Source organism: Medicago truncatula, chromosome 1, assembly GCF_003473485.1.
Source record: "Medicago truncatula cultivar Jemalong A17 chromosome 1, MtrunA17r5.0-ANR, whole genome shotgun sequence".
NCBI classification, from domain to species: domain Eukaryota; kingdom Viridiplantae; phylum Streptophyta; class Magnoliopsida; order Fabales; family Fabaceae; genus Medicago; species Medicago truncatula.
In genome coordinates, this window is record NC_053042.1 from 39831150 (window position 1) to 39859074 (window position 27925).

At 31.2% G+C, this 27925-nt stretch overlaps 3 protein-coding genes across 3 annotated transcripts; 1 reads left to right on the forward strand and 2 right to left on the reverse strand.

Annotated features, from left to right (window-relative positions):
* Positions 1–2895: 2895 nt before the first annotated feature.
* On the reverse strand, positions 2896–4856 carry LOC25484635 (pathogenesis-related protein PR-4). Its single transcript, XM_013613521.3, has 2 exons — positions 4559–4856; positions 2896–3248 (listed from the first exon to the last, which is right to left on the reverse strand). Exons 1-2 carry the CDS (start codon positions 4826–4828, stop codon positions 3084–3086), a joined length of 435 nt encoding a protein of 144 aa, XP_013468975.1. The 5' UTR covers positions 4829–4856; the 3' UTR covers positions 2896–3083.
* A 4236-nt stretch (positions 4857–9092) lies between these two features.
* Positions 9093–10396, reverse strand: LOC25484636 (pathogenesis-related protein PR-4). Its single transcript, XM_013613522.3, has 2 exons — positions 10095–10396; positions 9093–9391 (listed from the first exon to the last, which is right to left on the reverse strand). The coding sequence occupies exons 1-2, from the start codon at positions 10362–10364 to the stop codon at positions 9227–9229; spliced, it is 435 nt and encodes a 144-aa protein (XP_013468976.1). The 5' UTR covers positions 10365–10396; the 3' UTR covers positions 9093–9226.
* A 7246-nt stretch (positions 10397–17642) lies between these two features.
* LOC25484638 (thioredoxin-like protein 4B) lies at positions 17643–25243 on the forward strand. Its single transcript, XM_024782087.2, has 5 exons — positions 17643–17798; positions 18195–18358; positions 18466–18623; positions 20140–20206; positions 24923–25243. Exons 2-5 carry the CDS (start codon positions 18227–18229, stop codon positions 25019–25021), a joined length of 456 nt encoding a protein of 151 aa, XP_024637855.1. The 5' UTR covers positions 17643–17798; positions 18195–18226; the 3' UTR covers positions 25022–25243.
* The last annotated feature ends 2682 nt before the right edge of the window (positions 25244–27925 follow it).

The window sequence follows — 27925 nt, forward strand, 5'->3', positions numbered from 1 at the left end:
AGACCTGCGTAATTCAATGGTCATCCTTTCAAAAAAAGATCAAACGGTTTTAAAATAAAAAATTTAATAAGGTCTATGGTGGATCACTCTTAAGGTTGGTCCACCATAGACATTTAGGGTTAAACTTAACAGCCAGGGGATTTATTTGGCAAACGAAGGAAAAAGTGAGGACCAAAATGTACGTTTTATTAATTGTGGGACCAAAATAAAAATTTGAAATTATTTAAGAGACCATTAAATCAAATAAGTCAATAAAAAATGATAATCTCCAATTTAAATTGAAGGTTTATTTCCTGCTATAATTAAATCTCTCTCTTTATTTGAGAATTTAAAAAATTATCGTGGAAGAAGATTTTGGAGGACTTAAATAAATTCATTAAATCCTTTTATGTTTTCATAATAATATTCTAAAAAAGAAAATGCTACTTTTCCCAAAAATATAATTCAGATGAACACACGACAAATGTAACAGTGTAGCGTATAACATCTCTCCATTTTCATCTACCCATGTATACCATTTTGTCCAAAAGATCCAACGGTTGCCATTAATTCGCAGTACCTTCGTGATGCATTTGTTCGCTACGAATAGCATAGCTCTTCTAAAAATTAAAATAAAGATTTTCATCTCTTGTCCTCTCCTCTCCCCCCAAAATTAAGCTTTCATCTTTACTTCGGACTTCCCATGAAAACGTCAGAATCTGAGATAAATATCATATTCAGCCTGTTGAAAAGATACTCCTTCCGGTTTCAAATATAATAAAAGATTCATTTTTTAGGTTCGTTGAATAATTAATGTATCTGATCTACATTGTAAAGCAGATACATTAATTATTCAATGATCCTAAAAAAAGAATATTTTCTTATATTTGAGATCGGAGGGAGTACTTCCTAGTGACCCACTTGGACGTGGTGCACTAGTCAATTATCCTCACCTTAGCCCAACCTCAAATTGCTTGCACTCAGGGGAGAGAATAGTTCTTCTGACCAACAGATAGAGACTTATGGCTTAGTGTGACACAATTTACCCTAAAAGTAACTAACTTAAAAAAGACAAAATTACGAGACAATTTGGTCCAAATAATAACTTTTAGAATAGATTAAGAAGTCGTTCATGTAGGAATAACTCAATTGATAAAAATATTGCATGTAATGTGCAATACTCGAAGTTTAAACTTCGAATTCTTCATTTATTTATCTTATAGAATGAATTTCCAACTATTAAACTACTTGACAATTTTTTTTAATTAAAATCACATAAACTCTAAATACTATAAGTCACTTGAATCATATGCCTTGATGATAATATGTTATGTGATTATGTGTTTAAGAAGTCACTTAAATAAGCATTTTGTCCTTATAAATTTCTCCAAATAATGATCCTTCAAATATTTTCAGTCAACATTTTTTTATTTATGTTTTTAAATAAACTGATGTGTATCTTTTATATTTTTTCACTCATGCTTAATGCATTATAAAATTTTCTCTTGCAAAAGTTTATAATTTTTTGACAATGGGTGAATTAATATGCATTTTTATGTTTTGTTTTGCACTTAAAAATTCATATTTAAGTTATCTTTTCTTAAAAAATTATAAATTTATTTGGGAGAATGGTTATAATATTTTAAACATGGTTGTAAAAACTCATTCAAAAATATAAATGATACAAATGAGCTAACTTAAAAACAGAGACATAAAATGTTGGTTGAAAATATTTAAAAGACCATTGTTTAAAGAATTTAAAAAAAAATAAAAATTGATATGTTTATAGAGGAGATTAAAAACTTATCTGTTTTGGTGAGCTTAACTCGTTTATTTACCACATAAATGATATGTAGAACCACAAGGGAAACAAATGAATGTCAACATTCGAAATACTATAAACACATAATCACATACTGTGTACTTCCGTCCCTAATAATAAGATTCTTTTGAGAAAAAAATTGTCCCTTATAAGATCATTTGATATTTCCAAGTACATTAATTATTTCTTTACCAACATATCTTTATTTATTTTGCATCTTTTTCTTCAATCAACAATAAATATTATGTTGAAAACATAAATTAATTTTCTTTCTTAAGGATAAAATTATAAAAACAATAATAATTACATACAAATTTAATACTACAACCAACTTTCTTAATCTCCGAAATTTTTGCAAAAGGTTCATATATCATCAAGGCATGCCAATGTTATATGCACGATTATCATCAGCTACTTCACGATATGATTTTAGCTAACTCCAGATTGATACGGGTAGAGAAGTCACCTTCAATCTCATGAATTGGATCTTGAAGTGATTAAGTATTCAACAAAAATATTCTAATAGTGCATCATATTAACTTAAGATATTTATATCCTACCAATGTCGCCCACAAAACTTTCATGGCCTTCTACTTAGATTTTATCAAGTCATAACCTTGAAATCTATTTTCATTGGAAATAACAACGCTCTTTTTTTATTATAAAGAGAGATAATGCTCTTCTAGAAGTCCTAGCTCAACTGGTAAATGCCGAAATTGTAAGGCTGGACGTTGTGACCTGGGTTCGAACCCGGAACCTCACAGTTGTGTGTGAATTTATTTTCAGTGGATTACCACTTCATCTAAGATCAAAAAAAAAAGAGGGATAATGCCCAGCCTCTGATGTATTCTATTTTTGAGAGGGTTATTACAAAGAGGGCTAAGTCAATATTTAATATCTTAATCGGTTATCTATTTCATCTAATCGAATTATATATATAGGCTTAAAATTAAGGAGTTTTTTTTGTTGAAAAACTCACAAAAGGCTTAAAATTAAGAAGTTATTTGTTCATAATTAAATGATAAATGAAATGCCTAACTTTGAAATTTACTTCTTTCCAATGTCCCCTGAAATATGTGTGTGAGAGAATAAAATCCAAAATAGCAAGTTATATATAGTAAATGATAAATAAGTACTAAGACCCAAGAATATAGATTCATCCAAGTATACATGTAGCACTGCTTGTTTTATTTATAGTATTATTAGGCAGTGTATAACTTTTTCTTGAAGGAGGCAGTAATATAATTTATTATCATCCCAAAGAGGGATTCATTCGCGTTAATTAACAATTAACAAAGACATAATCAACTATAAGGTGACCCTTCTGGTAACCCTGTCCATTGGTATCAATTCGTTTGAAGACATTCACATCTAAGTCAAGTCCACCATTGGCGCACTGATCCACTATTCTCACTGTTTCCTGAGCTCCAGTTGCAGTATTTTTCACCTGCATCATCACCACTAATATTATTAATTCAACTATCAAAAGTAAACAAAAAAATCTCCTTGAATTAAGTCCATTTAGAAGTCAACAAAAAGTCACCCAGAAAACTTTGAATCTTTGTTGGCTAGTTTGATTTTGAATCGCACTAGAGATTTTTTTTAAGCAAAAAAATTACTTATTCAAGAGTATAAGATATTTCAATCCATTATATTAAAACATTAAATCAAAATCATCCACATAGATTAAAGAGTAAAGACAGCCCAATATGGATTACAGGCTAGAGCACACTAATATTAGAAAACTCAATTATGTATCTTTAATATATTTGCTACTACACATGGTCGCAATAAATCAACTCTTCATTGGTAATTTAACTACTCCCTTCGTTCCATTATAAGCGAGTCTTTTGTTCATTTTATAAATATTAAAAAAAATGTATAAGTGAAAGAACGAGAAAAATAATTTTGAGTGTCTTATCAAATATTAATAAGTGCATTTCTTATTATCATAAATGCAATATAAAGTATATTGAATTGAGAATGATGAAATTTTTATTTTTTTTGAACAAGTCAAAATGTGATATATTAAACACCACGAAAAGCCACCTCCTCAGCACAAAGTGTGTCGAAAAGAAGCAGAAAGTTCAAATACACAACAATTAACCAACATCCATTAAAGAATAGGGTACTATAAAAAAGAAACAAAACATTACAATTAACCAACACCCAAATGATCAAAAGGGGGCTGCCACCAATTGGCAAACTCAACTGAAACATTTAAAGTCTTATGCTTCAGCCACCACAAAGACAAATATTTAACCATATCAAACAACTGAGACGTCGATTTTTCCTTATAATTAAAAAACCTGTCATTTCACTCTTGTCAGATAACTCACACAGGAAAACTAAATTAAGTTCAAAAGAGACCGTCTCGCTTTCGCACCCCCTATCAATATAGTATAATGATCGAAATGGTCCGTAATGGAGCAAAGGTCTATCGAGAAATTAATTAATATTGTATTAAGAAGTGAAATTTATCATTTTTTTAATTTTTTTTTTTTAAATGACTCACTTATTATAGAACGGAAAAAATATTTAATTTAATTAAAAATGAGTTGAATATAAAGATCTTGTCCCCAGATAAAACATCTCATAAAAATGCGTTTAAGAACTCTATGAAATGTGTTTAAGTCAACTCTTTTTTAACGATCTTACATATACTTATGTCTGTCTGCACATAAACTTAAATAAATCTATGAAATAAGCTCGTATATTTTGATAAATATTTCTGAAATGAGTAAGTACGACACATACCCTCAAACACTTGCCGCAAGAGTCTCTACCACGAGGGCCCTGGGGTCCACAAAAGGCAGTCCAACCATACTTTTTACGCCATTCCAAGGGCTGGTTTGCATCCCAGGTAGCACAGTATACACTGGCTCTGTTGTAATCCCAATTAATATTCTGAGGGTTGTAAAGGTGGTACGTTGACCTTACACCGTTTGCACTCTGACCACTCACTAACATCATTCCCACAAGGAAACAAAATACCAACAAGCTCAACTTTCTCTGTGTGCTCTCCATTTTCTCTTTTGTGCGTGTTTCATAGTAGAAGCTTGGTGTTCAAATTTATAGACTTTGAGAAAGATAAGTGACGTCACACGTACGACGTTATTCTACGTACGTAAACTTAAAGTCTATCAAGTAATAATGTGTTTCTTTTCTTGACTGAGTCATATGCCTGTATTTAATTTATCTTTGTCTAGTTTTTCCATATTTTTCAAGAACATTTTATATAGTCGTTGTTTGATTTATTTTCACAATCAATCTATATAAATCGAGATAAATGTTCAGAGAATCCATGCATACAATTGTAAATAAAGACTAGAAGAAGATGTGTTTTGTACCAAAAAAAAAAAGAAGATGTGTTTAAATAACAACTATTTTTGAGAATTATTACAGTGTTTTTTTTTTTTTTTTTTGAGGAAAGAATTATTACAGTGTTAATTCGACATGTATAGATACATCTATCTACTATAGACTTGAGAAAATAAAGGGCTAGCGAGAAAATAAAGGAATAGCACAATGACAAAAACATCATTTCCCCCTCTAATTTCTTTTCTTGACTTGACATGTGTTCATTTTTATTTTTATTTTAAGTAGTTTAATGCTTATAAATTCAATTTTTAAGGTGAATAAGAGAGTTGTCTAGGGTTCGATCTCCGACCCTTGTATATATTATGAAATATTTTATCAATTGAACTAAGCTTACAAACAGTGGCGGAACCAAAAAATTTATAGAGCATAGGCGAAAAATTTATCGTAAATTCACATGTGACATAATATATAATAATAGTCATAAATCAAAATAAAAGAGGATCGTCATTTTTCTATAATAGTACAGTTTGAAATACGAGAGATGAAATATAATCTATCTATAGCGTGCAAAATAAAATTAGGAGGTAAATGTCCTTTCCGAGACCTCTTTTCGGTGAATGTTCGAATAACATCAACATCATCAAGTGACTTGAATATCTCCCGCTCGGTGTAACATATCATCAAGTCATTTTACCCAGGTCCGATGGGCACCCGCAATAGATAGGGTAAAACCCCGCTTTCATGGATATGGGCATGGGTCCGGGTAACTACCCGCAAACTTAAAAGGGTACGGGCATGGGTATGGGCACTATACTACCCAGCCCTGCAACTCGCATTATGTTTTTATATAATATAATAATTAATTTACCTAACTATTTAAGCTTAAACCTAAACCTAAAAATTGCTTATTACAGTAACCTAAACCTAGTCTCTTGTTGCGTTGAATCTCTGCCGCCTGCCTGCCTTTCGTTGCCTTTTGTTATCCATCTCTTATGCTTCCAGGTAACTATTTCTCGAATCTCATATTTATAAAGGGAAGTCAATTGGACACAGGCCTAATGGGTACCCGCAAAATACTACCATTCATACTTTTTTTTATTTGGTTAAATACTACCATTCATACTATTTTATGAGTTGATTTGAAATTTTCTGGATCATAGTTGTATTTCAGTTGTGGTGCTTTTTTATTGTCTTTTCAGAGTTAAACTGCGGGTAATGGGTGCGGGTATGGGCACTTAGGTGCCCACAGGGTATGGGGAATGACACTAAAGTTGTTGTCCACGAGGGTACGAATATTTTTTACAAACGCAGGTATAGGGATGGGTACTATAATTCCCTACCCATTGAATACCCATTGCCATCCCTAATGTAAGCTATTAGTAAATCTTAAGAAATTTCATCCAAAGTAATAACTATATAAAATTTAAAAAAATATTAGAATCATCACATTTATTTTATGAAGCAAATAATGCAAATGTATTGTTAATAACTTTTCCCAAAACTTTAGGTTTGTTTGGATGCACAAAGAAAGTGAAAGGAAAGAATGAGAAAGAAAAAATTGTCTAAGGAAAGAAAGATCGTAGAAAGTAAGGGATTGTTTTGGTTGTTTGGTACAAGAGAATGTGGAATAGAAAGTTGGAGAAAAGAAAGACCAAAATTTAGTAATTGACATTAATACCTTTAAACAAAAATAATGTTAGTATTTATAAACTAATTGTTTATAGTTTTTGTGGAAAAATAAATGCGGCATAAAACAACCACATGTACTGACAAAACGTTAGGCAGTAAATTATTTCCAAAAAAAAAAAAGAAGCTAGCGTTGAATTGAAATAAAAAATGAAAAAAGACTTGACCAAAAACAAATAAAAAAGACAACAACTGAAATAATCAAAGAGTTAAATATGTTTTTGGTCCCTATAAATATACCAACTTTTTGTTTTAGTCCCTCTAAAATTTTCCTTCGACTTTTAGTCCCTAAAAAATTTTCCATCTTCACTTTTGGTCCCTCTTTTAAAGTAAACTCATATGTAGAATTCATATTTTTGAATCAAATTTTTAATAAAAATTCATAATATTATAATAATCTCTCCCAAAAAATATTAGAATTTTTAAAAAAAACATAAATTTAATATGAATTTTTATATTATTTATGGTTAAAAATTCATATATAATTTATGTTTACTTAAAAAATTCTAATTTTTTTTGGGAAATGTTTTTACAATATTCTACACATTTCTGTACAATTTCATTAAAAAATACTAAAATTTACTTTAAAATAGGGACCAAAAGTAGTGATTCAAAATTTTATAGGACTAAAAGTTGAAGGAAAATTTTAGAGAGACTAAATCGAAAAGTTGGTATATTTATAGGGACCAAAAATATATTTAACCCATAATAAAATGAGTAAAGAATAAAAATAGGGGCATTCTTGATATTTTGAACAAAACACCAGTATTCTTCAAGCATTCCGTTCAATTGTGGGTGGAAAAGTTTTCAACGTGGGTTCCACAAAAATTCTTTCTTTCCTTACCTTTTTAGGGAGTTCCAAACAACAGAAAGATTTTCTTTCCCTAACCTTTCTTTCCTCATCACTTTCTTTCCCTTGAAACAAACATACCATTAGTGCCCTTCAATTTGTCAAAACAAAAAAAAAAAACTTTTCCCAAAACAATATACTTGTTTGTTTCACTTATCCATAAATCGTAATTAATATTTTTAGTAATAAATACATTATTTTGGTCTTCATCAGTTCCAACAAAAAGTATTCATTAATTATCATCAACGCACATCACACTCCACTCTTCATGTATCCCGTTTTAGATTAACTCATTTTTCTCCTTGAATTTTTCATTCAACCAGAAATTCCCTCTTCAGTATCTTTCTTAAGTCTTTTTAAAATTCGCAAGTGCAAAAAGCGGAAACTTGTGTTTTCTTTTTCTGGAATCTAAGCGTGCGTTTCTTTTCCTGGGATGTTTCCCCAATGATATTTTTTGTTAGTGTGTTAATGGGCTATTGGGTTCGACCTAATGTACAAAAATTATCGATCGAGCCCGGACGATCGTGCCGGGGTTGCTTGTCAATTTCGTCTTCTTTTTTATATCACTTTATTGTTTTCATTAAAAAAACATTTTGGCAAATATAATTTGTACACAAAATAATTGTTGGCCATTAATTAATTAATTTAATTTAATTTTTTTAATTTTTTTTTTGTCAAGTAGCATAATAGCAAGAAATTCACATCTTAATGTGAATCAGTTTTGATATTCGGGGTTCGAACCTCAGCCTCTGCATATATTATGCAATGTTCCTACTAACTGAGTTAAGTTCATGTGGACTAAAGAAAAATGAAAATAATTATATAAAAAAGCAAATTTTAATTTGTTATAAAAAAACATGCATGCACATGTCAATTGAATGTCGTTAGCGAATTACTACCCATAGAGTGGGAATTTTGTCATCTATAGAAGTTCTATCCGGCTTGAGAAATTATTCTCTATAGTTGTGCCTTCGTGATTCGGGAGGACAGTTTGTAGCAGCGCAAACGATGCCGCGACAATCACATACGTTGGTTTTAGAGGGAGAGGCGATAGCTATCCGTTTTGCCCATGCTAAGGGGTGGGATATAGTGATTTTTGAATAAGATTCTAGTAATTTGGTTAATGCCCTTTCAACGCAACGACATGAAGCTTCTGAATTTTATGCAATAATTTCTGCTATTAAGAACCAGTTATCGGTGAAATTTATTAGACGATAAGCGAACATGGCAACTCATACTTTAGTTAGGACAATTGTTTTTTTTTGGGCTAGTCACCAAATTTTTAAATATTCTCCTACTTGTATTGAACCTTTTCTTATTAATGATACGAGTTAACCGAGCTTCTGAAGAAAAAAAAAATGATATGCCTAGCTTCGAATCTTCTTCTTTCCGATATGTGAGAGAGGATAAAATCCAAAATAGCAAGTTATATAGTAAATGAATAAGAACAAGACACACGAGAATATATATTCATCCAAGTTACGTGTAGCACCGCTTGTTTTATTTATGGTATTATTAGACAGTAGTTTAACTTATTATCATCACAAAGAGTGATTAATTCGCATTATTTAACAGTTAACAAAGACATAGTTAACCGTAAGGTGACCCTGCTGGTAACCTTGTCCATTGGTATCAATTTGATTGAAGACATTCACATCCAAGTCTAACCCACCATTGGCACATTGGTCCACTATTCTTACTGTTGCCTGAGCTCCAGTTGCAGTATTTGTCACCTGCATCATTAGTCATCACCACTAAATTAATTCAACTATCAAGAGTAAAAATAATAATATCCTTGACTAACTAATTGATCATAATTAAGTCCATTTACAAGTCCACAAAAAGCCACACAGAAAAACTTAGTGTTTGAATCTTTGTTGGCTAGTACTCCATTGTTTTTGTATCGCACTAGAGATTTTTTAAGCAAAAATATTATTATTCAAGAGTAAAAGGTAATTCAATCCATTATATTAAAACATTACATCAAAATCATACACATAGACTGTAGTGTAAAGACAGCCCAATATATGGAGTAGAAGGCAGTGCAATAATATTAGAAAACTCAATTGTATAGCTTTAATATTTTTGCTACCACATCTTCACAATAAAGAAACTCTTCCTTGCTAATTTAATTATTTAATTTAACTAAAACTGAGATGAATATAAAGATCTTGTTTTGGACAAAACATCTCGCAAACATGTCATAAGTTGTTTCGTATATACTCCCTAAAATATAAATTATTTTCATAACTATCGTAGCGTAGAGTTGGTAGAAACAAGTCGAAAACGGTTCATGGCACTAATTATAAATGTGTCTAGGTCAACTCTCTTTAACGATTTCATATGTACTTATGTCAGCAAATAAACTCAAATAAATTAACGAAATAAACTCGTATATTTCGATAATTTTTTCTAAAATGAGTAAAGTGGTCATACCCTCAAGCACTTGCCGCAAGAGTCTCTGCCATGAGGGCCCTGGGGTCCACAAAAGGCAGTCCAGCCATACTTTTGACGCCATGACAAGGGCTGGTTGGCATCCCATGTAGCACAGTAAACACTGGCAGTGTTGTAGTTCCAGTTAATATTCTGAGGGTTGTAAAGGTGGTATGTTGCCCTAACGTTGTTTGCACTCTGACCATTCACTAACATCGTTCCCACAAGGAAACACAAAACCAACAAGCTCAAAGTTCTCTGTGTGCTCACCATTTTCTCTTTTTTGTGTGTTTCATTGTAGAAGCATATGGGGTACAATTTATAGACTTTGAGAGAGAGAGATAAACGAAGTCACACGACACTCTTCTACGTACGTAATCTCAAGTCTAACAATTAATGCATTTCAACCGTTTGATCAGTCATATGCTTGTTTTTTTTCTTCTTTTGATTTGATTTTTCTTTGGCTTGTATTTAATTTTTCTTTGTCTAGTTTCTCCATATTTTTCAAGAACATTATCCTTTATATAATTGTTGTTTGATTTGTCTTCTCGATCAATCTATATAAATTAAGATAAATATTTGGAGGATCATGCATACAATTGTAATTATATAAAAACTAGAAGAAAATGTGGTCGAATCACAACTTTATTTTGGAGAATTTCTATGGTGGCAACTTAACATGTACAATGCATTTAATCTTTAACTTAAGAAAAATGCTAACGAGTGCCTTCGATATGGTTTTTTTTAAATTACTCTCTTTTGTTTAGAGAGTATTTACCCTCTCATGATATCAACCAATCAAAATGTAATATACATTGTGAGGCCTATGTTACCCTCTCTTGTTTAGAGGGTAATTACCCTATCATGATATCAACCAATCGAAATGTAATATAGATAGGTAACATTAAATGTCAAATAAATGAGTAGATTTTTTCTAAAAATAAAGAGTTAATCTTAATCATTTTTTTAAGGAGAGTTAATCTTAATCATAAAGTAACTTTTAATACTTTTAATTTTTATTTAATTTTTTATTGAAACAGTAAATGATTTTTTTTTTTTTATATTAAGGTGTTCAATCTTAATTAATTTACACCATAAGACTTATAACAAATAAAATTTTACATCAAATTTCTGTCATCTGGATGTACTTAAATTCATCACTTACATTCATAAAATTTCTTCCATTCTAGAACCCCGAACGTGAGAACAAAAACATCTCCTTCATTCAAATTTCTTCTTCTTTATTCTTTCCTATTGATCAATTCTTGTTTCTTTTTCATTCTTCTTCCCATTTTGATTTGTTCAATTTTGTCGTTCCAAACTGCCGTAGTTTCCAATTATAGTGAGAATTGTCATTGTTTCTAGAACTGCGTCAGGTATCGTGACTTACTTTTTCTTATTTAAGTAGTCAACCTAATAAAATCTGAAAACACGCATAGATCTGCCTCACTATCAGCCAAAGCCTTTAAGTCCAAACAAAAGAACAAAAGCCTCATCACATAACTATTTCAGCAGCAACCAAAAAAATGCTAGCAGACTCCCACAACATCACAACGGCAACACCTGCTAGCAGCCCTCAAAGTACAACAGATGACTTACTCAATTGTTATAATTAACTACCTCACAACCAAGAAAAATCAAATAAAAAAGAAAAATCAAGTCACCATACCTGACGTGGTACTGGAAATAACGACAATTCTCACGATATTTGGAATCAAACGAACGACGATGATTCTCACGAAAATTGAAAAATGTGGCAGTTGGGGACGACAAAATTGAACAATCAAAATGGGAAGAAGAAATTTTATGAATATAACTGATAAATTTAAGGACATTCAGAAGAAAGAAATTTGATGTGAAATTTTAATTGTTCTAAGCCAATCCTGTAGTGTAAATTAACTAAGATTGAATACCTAAATATGATTAAGGCTATTACATTATGGGTCCTTTATCTTATTTATATGTAACACTTTGGTCCTTTATCTTTATTTTTTTTCTCGTTTAGGTCCTTTATCTTTCTTAGAAGCACATATACATCTTTTTTCTCATTTTTTATTAAAAATGAAAAAAAATCCTGAAATATGATGAAGATGTTCATCATCTTCATCTTCTTCCTTTGAATCTTCATCATCTTCTTTAAATAAAAAAAAAATTCTACTAAAATATATCTCAAAATATCGTGAATTAATGTTATTTTCACCTCAAATCTTCTTTTAAACACAAAAATCAAAACCTTAATTTCACAAATGTTGCAAGGCGGATGGTGGAGGCTTGGTCACTGACGGAAGGGTTAGGCTTTACGAAAGTTAAGATTGTTCTGGAAACAACAAAATGGATGTGCAAAGCTGCTCTTGGGGTTATTTTTATGTCGGGTTTGAATATTGAGTTATAAAATAATAATAATAATATACGGTGTGACAATCCTTTTTTTTTTTTTTTTGCGAGGAAACTAAATCTCTTTCTCTACAGGATTATGATTTTTGTGTTTAAAAGAAGATTTGAGGTGAATATAACATTAATTCATGATATTTGTGTAGAAATTTTTTTGATTCAAAGGAAGAAGATGAAGATGATGAACATCTTCATCATATTTATGGATTTTTTTCATTTTTAATAAAAATATATTTTAAAAAATAAAATTATGTATTTCTTTTATAAAAAATATGAGAAAAAGAATGTATATGTGCTTTTATAAGAGATAAAAGACCTAAACGAAAAAAATAAAGATAAATGACCAAAGTTTTAGAAATAAATAAGATAAATGACCTCTAATGTAATCATGTCTATAATTAAATAAAATTAAAAGTATTAAAAGTTACCTTATGATTATAATTGATTTTTTTTTTAGAAAAAATTGACTCATTTATGGCATTTAATGTTGTCAATGTATATTATATTTTGATTGGTTGATATCATGAGAGGGTAAATACCCTCTAAACAAGAGAGGGTAATATAGAAAAAATCACATTTATTGCATTAGAAATTGAAGTTTTTACTTTTTTTAAAAATAATTTCTTTATTAAAAATGTTTAAAGAGTGTATCGGGGACAGTCATTAACAAAAACCCTTTACTTAATAGCTACAATTTTTTCGAAATATTTTTTGTCATTTAAAAAATTATAATAACTAAAAACAATGAAGGGATGCTTTTTTTTCTTATGAAATAATATTTCTCATTCATTCAAAAAAATGATAAATAATTTATTGATTTAGTAAACAAATATACCAAAATACTTAAATTTGTTAATTTATTGAAGACATATGGATTTAATTCATATACATAAAAAGTGTAAAAAAAAAAAAAAAACTATGTTGTGAAAGCTTTATACCGACAATGCATCTAAATTATTCTTTTAAAAAAGAATATAAAATATTGTGAAACCCTCTCAAAAACAAATAAAATATTGCGAAATGAGGACACTAATTTGTCTAGCCTTTTCATGTTTCTTTGATAAAAATATAATATTTCAAAAAAAAAATGTTTAGAGAAAAAAATCATGCGTAGATATTTTTTCTACATTACCCTTGATGAATTTCCAATTATCTACCCATATCAAAGAAAAATGTCACTTTTATTCTTACAATTAATTACCATTTTTATCTCAAAAACATCAAACTTTTCCATTTCTTTTATTTAATATGTGATCTCCATCTATTTCGTTCAAAAATCGAACTCAAGTTGTCATGAGGTAAATTACTCTCAATTCATCAAGGAGTAATGTAGACCCTCGTTGATAAATACATTAATAGTTTTCATTAAAAATTAATATATTTCATAAAAGAAAGAGACAATAAAGTCTATATATAGCAACTAATCACAAAACCAATTTTTTCACGTTTCCATGAATTCACAAAAGGTCGACAAAGTCAATTTGCGTATAATTTCTTGATGGATCTTGCTAAATAGGTGATAGGAGCAGCTAAATAAGTCCATTCACATATTAACAGCGAATATAATTTCTCTCAATAACCAATCACTCAATCAATTCCAAGATTTGGTTTATTTTGGTTGATTTCGTTATTTATTGCCTTTCTTTTAGGCAAGTTGATTTGTTATTATATCCCTCCGTCAATTTTATGGATGTATCATTATCATTTTGTCAAGAAGTAAAACAATACAAGCAGCCAGCTCTAGCTCTCAGCAGCCGGAGTTTGCATTTTCATCTTCTTCATTTTGTGACTTGTGAAGATGTTTACTTCTAGAAAGTAAAACAATACTTAAAGTTGTAGCATATTCCTTTTTGTTTTTGTCTTTAGATGAATTGTGGCAAATATGCACAAGATTCATATACATTACACATATGTGAGATTTCAAATTTAAATATGGATGAAAATGTTCAATCTAACGATCAACATTAATTAAACTAAGTCTTACAAACAAAGTATTCTATATATATCCTTTATTTTTAACTAAACTTTTAGAAAATAACTTTCATTTTTTTTACTTCAAAAAGTAATATGTACTTATTTATTTTTAGTGCAGAAAATAACTTTAAGAAAATAGCTAGACACTATAAAACAAATATTTGTCAACTTGATATTTTTTTCAATTACTTAATTATCGATATTTTTAAAGTAGTATTTATTTAATTTTTTTCACAAAAGTAAGAATTAACATTTCCTACTAAAAATGGAAACTTTGGCTCTGCTAGGATTTCGAGAGAGTCGAGCGTGAGTGTACAGTGAACCACCGTACACTGCAAAGACAAGTTGTCAGCACGGTTAATTGGCTAGATCGCACTCGCAGACATGCTTAAAAGGGTTATTAATAAGTTGCGGAGTTCATCATTTTCCTCAAAAGTCAATGTCTTTTGTTGGATAATATTGGAGTTGTAATAAAGAGGATGTAGTGAATTGAGAAGCAAATCTCATACCAATAAATTTAGATATATGGAACAAAAAGGAAGTAGTAATAATCAATAATTAAAGTAGTAATTTAGATATATGTTAGTTTTTTTAAAAAAAAAAATGGTCATAAAAGTAGAAGTTGAAAAAAAAAAACACAATGAGTCCTTATTCCATTACTTCAAATGCACATACAAACTACTAGTGACACTTTCATTGCTCCATTTTTTCATAATTCTCCTACTTGATCTAATTCACCACCACTATTACCTCAAGGTCCTCCTCAAGTTGTTGTTATGAGTTCTTGTGCTGCTTGCAAGATTTTGAGGAGAAGATGTACTGTTGATAAGTGTGTTTTGGCATCTTATTTTCCTCCTATACTGATCCTGCCAAGTTTACCATTGCTCATAGAGTTTTTGGTGCTAGCAACATTGAAAATGAATAACATTGAAAAACTGAACCTCATTATCTCAATAAATAATATGTAATAAGTGAATCAACCTAGGACTTTTAGCCTCACATTGAAGGTTCACACATAATGTTTGAAAGGATAAGTGCGTAATGTGAAGATAATTTTCGGCTGCCTGCAACATCCTTATTTATAATCTTAAGGTATTACATAATAAGGATCCGTGTTTGAACAAGTAAATCCCAGCCCATGAAAAAAGCAAGTGGCACAAAACCGTAGTCAACTGCTTTAGATATCATATTTGTGACCTTCAAGACATCTGAATTAGGTTTTGGGTTCAACATGCAAGTTGTTGCTCTACTTATTATATTTCCAACGAATGCTCGTACACTTCAATCCAATAATCACAACCCAAGTTATGGTCTACAGAGTGACCATAGATCAATATGCAAATAATTTCAAAAATTAGTCAAAGAAATACATCAGAGATTAATTATGACTCACCATTTAGAAACATGCTAACAAGCTGATATTAGGCTCAAACTGATCTCAAAATTTCAAAGTACAAAGCCAGAAAATATGTGCTTAAACGTGCAAATTAATATATTTTCAAAAATCCAAAATTAAGCCGAAAAAAAGCTTATGATAGACAACAATAAATAGTTAGACCTTAAATATTTTGACAGGACAAACTTAAGTTTTGCAAAAGTCTAACTTAGTGCAACATATTTCCTCTAATAATGATGGTGTATGTGTTCCTCTTATTTGATCGCAAAACACTTGTGATAATTTTTATTTTTACAAGAGCGATAGTTGGCTTTTAATAAAGTTTAATTATAAAAAGATTTAAATGTACTTTTAGCCCCCTCAATGTTTATAAACTAGCGATTTTGACCACTAATTTTAAAAATAGCACATTTGCCCCACTCCCATTTCAGTCCATTTTACAAAAATCAACACATACATAACCATCCACTTAACTAAATCAAACAACATGTAATTTTTTTATTTTAAAATAAAAAACTAAGCAAACGTCACAATCTTACAAAAACGACCTCAAGTCCTAGAAATGAATTTTTTTTTTCTGCCCTAGTTTATACAAAAAAATACAAAAATGTCCCACTGTTTCGAAAAATTGCGCAAATGCCCTACTTTTTCAGAAGTTCCTGGTACCACTCCCCTTGGAGTTGCAGGGTACCCTAAAAAATCACAAATTTTTTGTCCTTATTGTACCCCGCTACTTGGAGTTGCGGGGTACTTTCCTATTTTTTTTTCTTCAATTTTTTAACTACCCCGCAAGTTGGACTTGCGTTTTAGCTTTTGGTTTTTTTTTTTAAATTTTTTAAATACCCCTCTACTTGGAGTAGAGTGGTATAATGAAGACAAAAAAAAAAAATGAACGTGTAATAATTACTCTCTAATAATAAAAAAATTAATTAAAATTATATAACCAATAAAATACCATCTACAATGCCGCATGTTCTAGCTTTTGTCACGACTACAAGACTTTTGTCGATAACAAATTCACGAATGAGTGTGTATACGCCGTATACAACATCCACTTCGACGTGGTTCACCACCAGACATATTGGCCTAATTATGAAGGACTGAAGGTGGTTCCCAACAAGTCCATGCGTAGGGCAAAGAAAGGTCGTCCACCAATTACTTGCATTAGGACCGAGATGGACGATGTGGAAACTGAGAGAAGATGCGGCGTTTGTAGGATGCTTGGTCATTCCCGCAAAGATTGCATTAATATTAGACACCAGTAGAAATCTAGTCTTTATTTCGTTTGTAGGATGTCTGGTCATTTCCACAAATAATTGTAGATTTTATGGTATTTTATTGGTTATATAATTTTAATTAGTTTTTTATTATTAAAGAGTAATTATTACACATTCATTTTTTTTTTTGTCTTCATTATACCACTCTACTCCAAGTAGAGGGGTATTTAAAAATTTTTTAAAAAAAAACAAAACCTAAAACGCAAGTCCAACTTGCGGGGTAGTTAAAAAATTGAAAAAAAAAATAGGAAAGTACCCCGCAACTCCAAGTAGCGGGGTACAATAAGGACAAAAAATTTCTGACTTTTTAGGGTACCCCGTAACTCCAAGTGGAGTGGTACCATGGACTTCTGAAAAAGTAGGGTATTTGCGCAATTTTTTGAAAAAGTGGAACATTTTTGTATTTTTTTTGTATAAATTAGAGCAGAAAAAAAAAAAAAAAAACTCCTAGAAATAGATTGTTTAAGTTGAAAAGATAGATAATATGAAGATTAACAATCAAAATCTCCACATTATTTTCTCAATTTTTTTTTTTTTTCCAACCAAGAGAATCTACTACCCCAAATCCCTTTTCCTTATGCGCGCTTTTTATATAATCCTCCCTCAAAAAAAAAAAAAATATAATCCTCCCCAAGCAAACGTTTCAATCTCGCAACCAATTCTGTTTCGGTTAGTATTCAATTTCACTTCTATTAATAATTTTCTTGCTTCGTTCATCATGCTACATCGATTTTTGCTTGTGTCACTATCTAGTTTTCAATTTTTTGTTATGGAAATTTCATACAGAATTGTGCTTTTATCAAATGTATGTATCTGTTATGTGATACTTGGTTCCACTTTTTGAGGGGGCAAAATTGATTCTAGAGCTCTAGAATTAATTCACATGTTTGGTTGCTTTCGAGTAAAATTAATTTTGCTTGATTCTACTTGAAGTTTGAATTTGTAGCTTTTGGTTGTAAATGAGTTTTATACACAAATTTAAAATTCAACTCACTTTTACATGAATGTATAGAAACATAAATCATTTTACCTTCAACTCACTTTTAGCCGTAATCTATTTTACAGAATCAATTTACTCAAAACTGTGGTGAAGAAGAATGAGTTACATGTTAACAACGTTGTCTCAAAAGAGAGAGGTTGATTCTATCATCAGAGACACTATAGATAAGGTTCTTGTCCTGCGCTTTGGTCGTGAATCTGATCCTAACTGTCTCCACCTCGATCAAATTGTATGTTTTCCTTTTGTCTCCTTTTTTAATTTATCTTGTTTTATTTTTTGAATTTTATATGATTCACAATTCTAACCCTTTACTTTTCATTTGTGTTGTTGATACAGCTTTCTAAAGCAGCAAGAGAGGTGTCCAAATTCGCAACTGTGGCACTTGTTGATGTTGACTCTCCTGACATTCAAGTTTATGTCAAATATTTTGACATCACTTTGATTCCATCTACACTGTTTTTCTTCAATGCCCATCACATGAAAATGGATTCTGGGTATGATATTGTTACTTCCTTTGTGTTTTTGCTTTTGTTTATTGCTTCCTGTTCTGATTTTATGTTCAATTATTTTTAGTTGGTTCTTTAGTTCCGTTATGTTTGTGTAATTGGTAGATATTGTGTTAGATGATTTGCTTATAGTTATGATTCCTATTGAAAAGTATTGCAGGAAACAAAAAATGTACTTCCATATTTTGAAACTTGATGAGATTTGTAGTCTGTCTCTTATTTATTTTATTTAAAATTTCCCTTTGGATGTTGATGTTATTCTGTTATATACATGAATTAGTACCAGAATAGATGGTTAGTTTCATTAACTATTTGTTCTACAATGCTTATATGTTCTTTTAGTTGAGAATTGAGATCATTTCGTGAAAAGTTGAGGATTTGAAGTTGGCTTATAGAAGGTCTGAAAACTGGAATTGATCCTTCCTCTTCAATTTTACAGCATTGATCATTATGTATCTGTAAACTTCGATTCATGTGTGTTTAGAGGCGTGAGTGGGCATGTGGGGAAGGAGGGGAGAAGAGAGTTTGTTGGTTAAGAATGACCTTCCTTTAGTAAATTGTCCTAAAGTCCAAACAAAGTTGTACGAATCAAATGTCATTCAAATAAGTTAGGGAGGATATATCTATGTTGAGAAGAGTTTGCTCATATTGTGAACTCTCTCGACTAAGCTATCCATTTATGTTTTCTCTTTTTGTTTTAAAGTTAGGAGTTAGGACCTAGTTTCCTCTTATTGTGTATGTGTGTTGTACTATTGCATTCTTTTTAGCTTTTTATCGGTTGTACCTCCTAAACATGTATTTATGGGTGCTTAATTCACCTAATGTTTTAAAATATAGAACCTTTAGACCTTTACTTTTGGTCACTTTTGTCGAGTTAAAATTTGCAGGTAATATTTTAAATTTGTTATCTTTTGAGTGATATAAAAAATTGAGGCATGGAGGACATCATGATAAAAACTACTATGTGAAATGTTAAAAAATCCCAACATTGGATGAGACAAGGCCTGAAAATGTATTTAAAAGTTGGGGGAGTCCTCACCTTACAACCCAGTTTTGTAATGGTTTAGTTAGGCTCAACCCACATTCTAAGGAGAAACACCACTTAAGCGGGCCTATTATTTTAAGCTAAATGAGTTTGCTCTAAAAGTAAATAGCTACCTTTACACCGGTAAATACAATCTGAACTAATCAATCACTCAAATGTTGGGTAAGTTTGGTTTTTGAAGTGAAGCTTATTCAAATCAAGTATTAAGTCTAATAAATGTTGCAATGTAATGTACGCCTGAGTCTATGAAACTTTTCATTATCTCTATAGTGCAATTAAACCATGTTTACTCAAAAGCTTTAGATGGTGTAAATGCAAACTATTAACTTTTTGTATTTGGTAATCCCCTGTTCTGCAAATGTTGGCTTAGATCTCTATGTTTATCTTATGTTCTGACTTATATCAATGAATTTAGGGAGTCTGCTTTTTTATTTTTTTCTTTTACTTTATTTTATGTAGGACTGCAGATCATACTAAATGGATTGGTGCTTTTCACAAAAAGCAAGACTTCATTGATGTGGTTGAGGTACGTATCCCTGTTTGCTGGATCCATAATGTTATTCGTGTGGATCTTTCATCTTAGTGGCATGATTATCAATTGCTTAAACTACTGATAGCTTTTAATATTAAATTTATAGGTAAAATAGTAATAGATGATGATTATATGAAGATTTACAAGATTATGTAGTCCAAGCGTGAAAGTATGTGCAATAGTCTTATAGATAATATTGTTAAAAAAAGAGAGTCTTATAGATAATAAATTAGCGATAAATCATATCCTAGTCATTCCAAAACAAACCGAATACTTTCAATTACGAAAAATATTCTAAAACAAAATGATAAATCATATCCTAGTCATTCCACATTGAGAAAATCAGCCTCTATGCCTAGCTCAGATGAGGACAAGTCAACTCAGCAACTTCAAGAAATCCACTATCATCCAAACTCATCTCTAGCGACATCCCATATTTTACTTTCCTCTTGATGATATTGGGGAGTGCTCCTTGATAGAAGTCGAAGGTTACTATGCACATATACTAAAGCTTCCGCTCTATGTGGTGTCATCTTGTTTCTCTTCAAAAATGGATAAATGAATATGTACTTCAATTTCTTTCACAACATGAAGATGGACAAGGTTGTTCAAGTAGCTTAGGTGCATCCTTTTGAAGTAATAGACCTCGAGCACCATGAACCAATCACCATACTTTTGGATCCATATCATCTTTATCAACTAGAGAATCAAATTGTCAAAACCTTCTCTTCCATCTGAGAAGTTTGCAAACTCTGTTCACTTTCCTTCTTTCATCTACAACAGGAAACAATCTTCTGAAACATTTTTCTCTTTCCTCAGTGAGCTCAATGGATAAGTGAAGATACTAATAGAGTCCCTCCACATCAAGCCATTGAGCTTACTGAGGAAAGAGAAAAATGTTTTAAAAGGTTGTTTCCTGATGTAAATGAAAGGAAAAAAAGTGAACATAGAGTTTGCCAACTTCTCAAATGGAAGAGAAGGATTTGACAATCTTGATGATAGAGATAAGATGGATCCATAAGCATGGTGGTTGGTTCATGGTGCTCGAGTTCCATTAGTTGAAAAGGTTGCACTTAAGCTACTTGCGCAACCTTGTTTATCTTCATGTTGTGAAAGCAATTGGAGCACATATTCATTTATTCATTCTTTGAAGAGAAACAAGATGACACCACATAGAGCGGAAACTTTAGTATATGTGCATAGTAACCTTCGACTTCTATCACGGAACACTCCTCAATATCATCAAGAAATGTGGGATGCCGTTGGAGATGAGTTTGATTGATAGTGGATTTCTTGTAGTCGTTGACTTGTCTTCAGATGAGCCAGGCTGATTTTCTGAATGTGGAGTGACTAGGATATGATTTGATCATTTTGTTGTAGAATATTTTTTCGTAAATGAAAGTACTTAGTTTGTTTTGCTTGATTTATGTCTTCTTTTGGTTGATTGAAAGTACTGAGTTTAAATAAACATAAATTTTGCTTCTCATTTTACTCTTTATAAACTGTGCTCATAAATTGCTTTATTTTATTAATATATGTAGCAGTGCCCGTGACCTATGTTTTTTAATTAGCGATGTCCCCGTTTCTGAGTCCGTGCTTCACAGGCATGCGCATACTGCTGAAATATAGATAATCTAGAATAGAACATATAAGATCTTACTATAGCAAAAATTGGTGAAAGAAATTTGATGTATTTGGTCAAAAATTTGGCATACATCAACTTTCTTTTACAAATTTTTGTTTATATTTGAGACTGGAGGCAGTAGATCGTAATATGACGGAATCTTAAGAATAGTTCAAAAGAAAAACAAGACATACCCCCCTACAACTTAAAAGAGTAGAGAGTTCCTTTTATTATTTTTTTGGAGTAGAGTAGAGAGTTCTTTAGCAGCACAAGCAACTCTTTATAATGAGCAAGACTCTCTTCAACACTACAATTAATGTTTGATTCAGAAGTTGATCTAGAAATAGCTACTTCTTTAGCACCAACTGCTATACAAGCTTCAAAACCATATAAACGTAACCTTCCGCAACTATCGATAAATTCTCATAAAGCTAATGCAATTACACAACATGATAAGGATTCTTTCTGGGGGGTAGGGGTGAAGGTTACACCAAAACAAGAATGATTTTGTCAAACAAACCCTTGAAGGTTGAATGTTTTCAGGATTGACTCATGTGCCTTCTGGTCCTTTTCGCAACCAGACAATATCAAAAGAAAAACTTCTGGTTAATATATGAATCACATAACATAACAGAAAAATAACGCAATTCAACTATCTAAGCAGAAAGATATTAGAAATATCAGAGTTACTTACAGCAAAGGAATGTGCCAAATATTTGGAACATCACAGAGAGTGAGTATGTTTGATAACTGCAGATACATAGTTTGCTTTAAGAACATTATGTAATGCTTATCATAAGCAAAGTGAAACAGTGTTGAGTTATTTTGTGTCAGTTGCTGGGGTTGGTAACTGTTGGTTGGCGGCTTGGATTGTGCGGCATGACCTGAGGAGGGTCGTACCAGAGGGGTTTGCAGTTTCGCGTGACTGCGTGAGAGAGAACTGCGGAGAGGGTCTTGTGACGCACCAATGGGAGAAGAGAAGGGCAGTCATGCACTGGTGGCACTTTGGAAGGCTTCCACCATCAGAGAATTTGAGTGAGTTTAGAAGTTTAGAGAGAAGAGTGTAATGTGAATCTTAGGAATTTAGAGTGGTTTGGGTCTCTTGCATCTGAGGTGCAAAACAAAAACTCCAGGGTGCTCCCGATTCTTCTACCTCTAAGTATTGGACTTTCATTCATCTAGTCAACCCTCTTTACCGCTGTTTTTATGGAGTTTCTCCACATATGTCCAAATTACCTTCGAAGAGATTCCATAATCTATTCTATGGTGAGAGCCACTTCATAGTTCATAAATAAAATCATCATGTGTTTGTAAAGTATTTTACTGAGAAAGAGGGTCTTTTTCTGATGGCTAGTTGTAATTTGTAATTCCTGAGAGGACACAAAAAGCACTTCCCATTTGAATGGTGGGGAAAATGAAGAATGCTGGCTTATTGGCTTGATTTAGCGCAGCCACATGTCCCCTTTTCGAGTTTCTGTTCTATTCTTAAATCTTTTATATGGGAGTGCTTAACAAGGATGGACCCGAGTCGCCCTTGTGCTTCATTTCTAATGATTAATTTTTTTTGGTACATGATAGATATTTTAGCAAGTGTACTAAATACTATCGAAGTAGTAAAAATATCGTTCCCACGAGGACTGTGTTAATCTCAATTTAGCAATAAGGTTAATATTTAGGATGTGTAAATTATTTTAATGCCTGAGGCAGTAGTTTTGGTTTGCATAAAATTAAATAACAAAATATAAAGATAGTTTGGAAAGAATAAGAGAGAGATGAGATCAGGTCTTTCGAATCATCTATGTTCCCCTAATTGGTATACTGCACCTATTCTTATAAATGATTTTCTAGTTCCACGATAGTTAACAAAATAGTCCTAATCAATCCTTTGAGTTAGGACCCTCTTCTCAAACTACAGCCCCTAATTCCTTAGGTGGTCTAATAATCTTTGAAGGTTTTAAAAACGTTAACCTAATATCACTAACAAACGATTATCCATTCCTAGACTAACCCTGTTTATTAGAACAATTCAATTCTGTCTAAGTAGAAAGCTATGGTCAGTAGTCATTCATTCTCACTAAATCATGTTTATATTTGATCAGGATATAAAAAGCATTAAGAACAATTGAATTGAATAAAAACTAGATTGTCATTCACAATAAATAGAGTTTCACAGCAACATGGTTCAATTAGGGTTACAAAGAATCATCTCAGACCTAATCTCTAAGAGATTTAGCTACTCATAATTGAGTTTACAAATAGCATAATCAATAGTGGAATCAAAACATACACGAACCGATAGAAGGTTGAAGAAATCGCCCTCCTAGCTGTCTTTAGGTCTCAAAATTGCACTTTGCTCTCTCCAAATCGTAACCCTTGTCTTTGGAATAGACTTCAGCTTAAATAGGCACAGAATTTCGCCTAAAATCGTGCCACGATTTAAGTAAATCGTGACACGATTCTCTTTGAATCGCAAATCACTGAATTAGGGTTTCCTCAGATCGTGCCACGATTATGCCATCGTGACACGATTTCTTCAATGTCGAAGCTTGATTTTGATCTTCTAAAATCGTGTCACGTTTTTACCAAATCGTGACACGATTCTCTTCTTTATATTTTCTTCAGTTTTCTACTCTTTTGCTGCATAAGTTGCCTTGTGAACTCCAATTTGTGATCAAAATACATATAAAAAGACTCTAGAATTAGCGAATGACGGACTGTACACCATTTCTAACAATTATGAATAATAAAGAGTAGTTCTTTGTGTTTTCGACCCAAAAAATCCACTAGAATAGGATAGGAGAAAGTGGTTTGTTCTCTCAACAAATAGACAAAGGGAGTGTTACTCTGTCATTTTACTTGAATATATCAAATTTAAGTTTGTCCACTCCTGGTGTTGATTCCCAAATCCATACTTGATGAATTTTGAGTGCATTTTTCTTTGGCATCACCAAGTTAGTATTCTAGTAGATTTCTTTTGTTTCTGTTATATTATTTTAAGATTTAATTTAAGAAGTTAGATATCTGGAAATGTTTTCTTCCAAGTATTTGTTAAGAATATTGATGAATCTGTTTTTACATTTCGATAGACAATATTTAGAGGAGCAATGAATGGAAAGCTCATAGTGAATTGTCCTCTCCCGCCTGAAAGGATACCAAAATACCAATTACTGTACAAGGATGTCTAGAAATTTATTTAACTCAAACCACCCTCCCCTTTTTTCCTCTTTCCCTTGTAAAAACTCAAATTATAGTTTTTTTTTTTTTTTTTTTTCTGTTTTTCTTTCTCACCTTTTTCTTAGCAGATGCTGACTTGTAATAGTAAGACATGTATATGGGATTTTTTACATGTTGGTTCGACCATTAATGAAACAAAAAGCAGATATATCCGTCATTTGATTTGAACTCAAGTTGATTAGTATTAGTATTTCATTCATTTATCTCTGCTTTCCTTGTTTTTCAACAAAAAAAAAAGAGTAAGTCTTACTTGACCACAACCCAAATCAAAGATTAATTCGGCACGCACTGATGACAATTTTTAAAAGAGTAAACAACTAGACGGTGAATATTAAGAAGCTACAAATGTAGCATTAAAGTGGACACATTTTTTTGTAAGATTGACGTGAAAACAAACACATACTAAGACAATTTGACAACTTGTAAACGTGATATTTTTCCCAATTGAAGTAGACAAACATTGCTTATCAATAGATTTCGATCAAACACAGATTTAATTGCCCCAGTATACTATTTGAGCTCAAAATATATTTTTAACTTGTTAAGTGCTAAATTAAAAATTATATCAAAAACATCATTTTTGAAATTTTTATTTTAGGATGTTATTGAGATATATAAGGATTAACTTATTAAGTCATATCTGTTAAAAATCATTAATCTATATATGTCTTAGTGACAAATCAAGTAGTGTTAGATTTATGGAAGTCTTATAGAGTGATTTACGTGATATTACTCAAGTGATACATGGGTGTAACTTGATATCTTCAAAATATATTCATTAATTAACAAGCAATCTGGATGATCTTTTTAAACTGTCATCTCAAATGGCAATCTAACCCATTTTTGATTCAAAAATAAATAATAAATATAAATGCTCTTTTGGTCCCTTAAGTATTTAATTGATATTGCTTTGATCCCTTAACTAAAAAAAAGATTGTTTGAGTACTTTAAGTTTTTTTTTTTAGTCTCGTTTTGGTCCCTTCTGTTAGTTTCCGTTAGGGTTTAAAAAAAAAATTAACTCCTGGACACGTGTCACCTTGTCATTGGCTCTGAGTTTTTTTTTTTACAAAAAAATATATATTTTTTTAAAAAATATATATATATATATTTAAAAAAAAAACTCAAAGCCAATGACAATGTGACACGTGTCCCAGAGTTAACACGTGTCACCTTGTTATTGGTTCTGGAAATTTTTTACAAAAAAATAAAATACATATATTAAAAAAAATTATTAAAAAAAAATTGTAAAAAAAAAAAAAACTCAGAGCCAATGACAAGGTGACACGTGTCCAGGAGTTAACTTTTTTTTAAACTCTAACGGAAACCTAACAGAAAGGACCAAAACGAGATTAAAAAATAAACTTAAAATACTCAAACAATCTTTTTTATAACCAAAGCGATACCAATTAAATACTTTAAGGGACCAAAAGAGCATTTAATAATTATGCAGGCCATAATGATTGAGTTCAAAAATCTTACCCTACCTACTTCTTGTTCATCACAGTTTCCTAATTGATTTTTGTGATGGAATCAGCCATTTGTAAGTATCCTGAGAAGTCAAAAATTGTTAAATCAAAATGCTACACAACATTAATACTCCTATTCTAGCTTACATGTATATAGGGAACAAAGAATATGGTAGCACTTGGCTGGATTTTCGCTATGAAAACATCCCTATGTTTTGCTTTCATCGTAGTATAGTGGGTCACTCTGAGGAAAATTGTGAACTGAAGCCTCAAATGCATATGGGAGATGAAGAAATCAATCTAGAGGGACCTTAGTTAAGGTTCAATATATTTGGAAAAAGGATTAATGACAAAAGTGATAAAAGATTCAACAGTAATCATAGGAAAACAATGAGTAGAAATTTACATAGTCCTATTCGAAAGGATATATCTTTTGGACATGATGGCAAACATAAATATGGAAGATTAAGCGATGGAGCACCAATTCTGATCATAACACTATTATGCTAGAGTTTTCTTTTATGATATAACACCTTACACCAGTGGGGTTAGAAAAAGTTTGGCAACATTATTAACCAAATTAAAGCTCATGAGGAAGACCTGAAAAGACTCAAGCATATAACACCTACTATTTCTAATTAATATTGACTCTATTAGAATCAAGGAAAATGAATTAGAGAAAATCCTCAAGAATGAGGAAATTTGGGCTTAGAGAGCAAAGGCTAAGTGGCTGGTGCATGGTGACTGAAATACAAAGTTTTTTCACATTAAAGCTTTTCAAAGAAAAAAGAAAAAACACTATCAGACACATAATTGACCCACAAGAAGTTGTTTGGAGAATAATATCAACAGAATCCATAATATCTTTCTTGATTATATTCATGTCATCTAATCCTAATAATATGCACAACATTATTAGTGTGGTCAAAGATAAAGTTACTCCCTACATTTAGCAGCTGAGTTCACTGTGGAGGAGGTTAGGGCAACAACATTCGCACTAAAAGGTTAAGTGCTCTTTTCTTCCAAAACCATTGGGATATATTTAGTACTGATGTTCTAAACTCTTCTCTCTTAAGATTCTTAAGTTTGGTTTGGCTCTAAATTGGGCATAAACTGTGTAGATTGGATGAGATATATACATGATTATTATCATAAACAAAGAAGATTTACAATATTTTGCAGTTATTGAATATGGAATATGGATGGCTAAAAACCTTTCAAATTTATTATGAGGACAAAGATAGAGGCAAACAACATTATCAGACAAGCTGAGCAAAGTATCATCAATTTCAAACAAGCAAATAGCAATGCTCCAGAATATAGAAAAACAGAATGTTGAATAACATTGTTCAAGGAATCAAACACAACACTAGGTTGTTTGATTTTTGT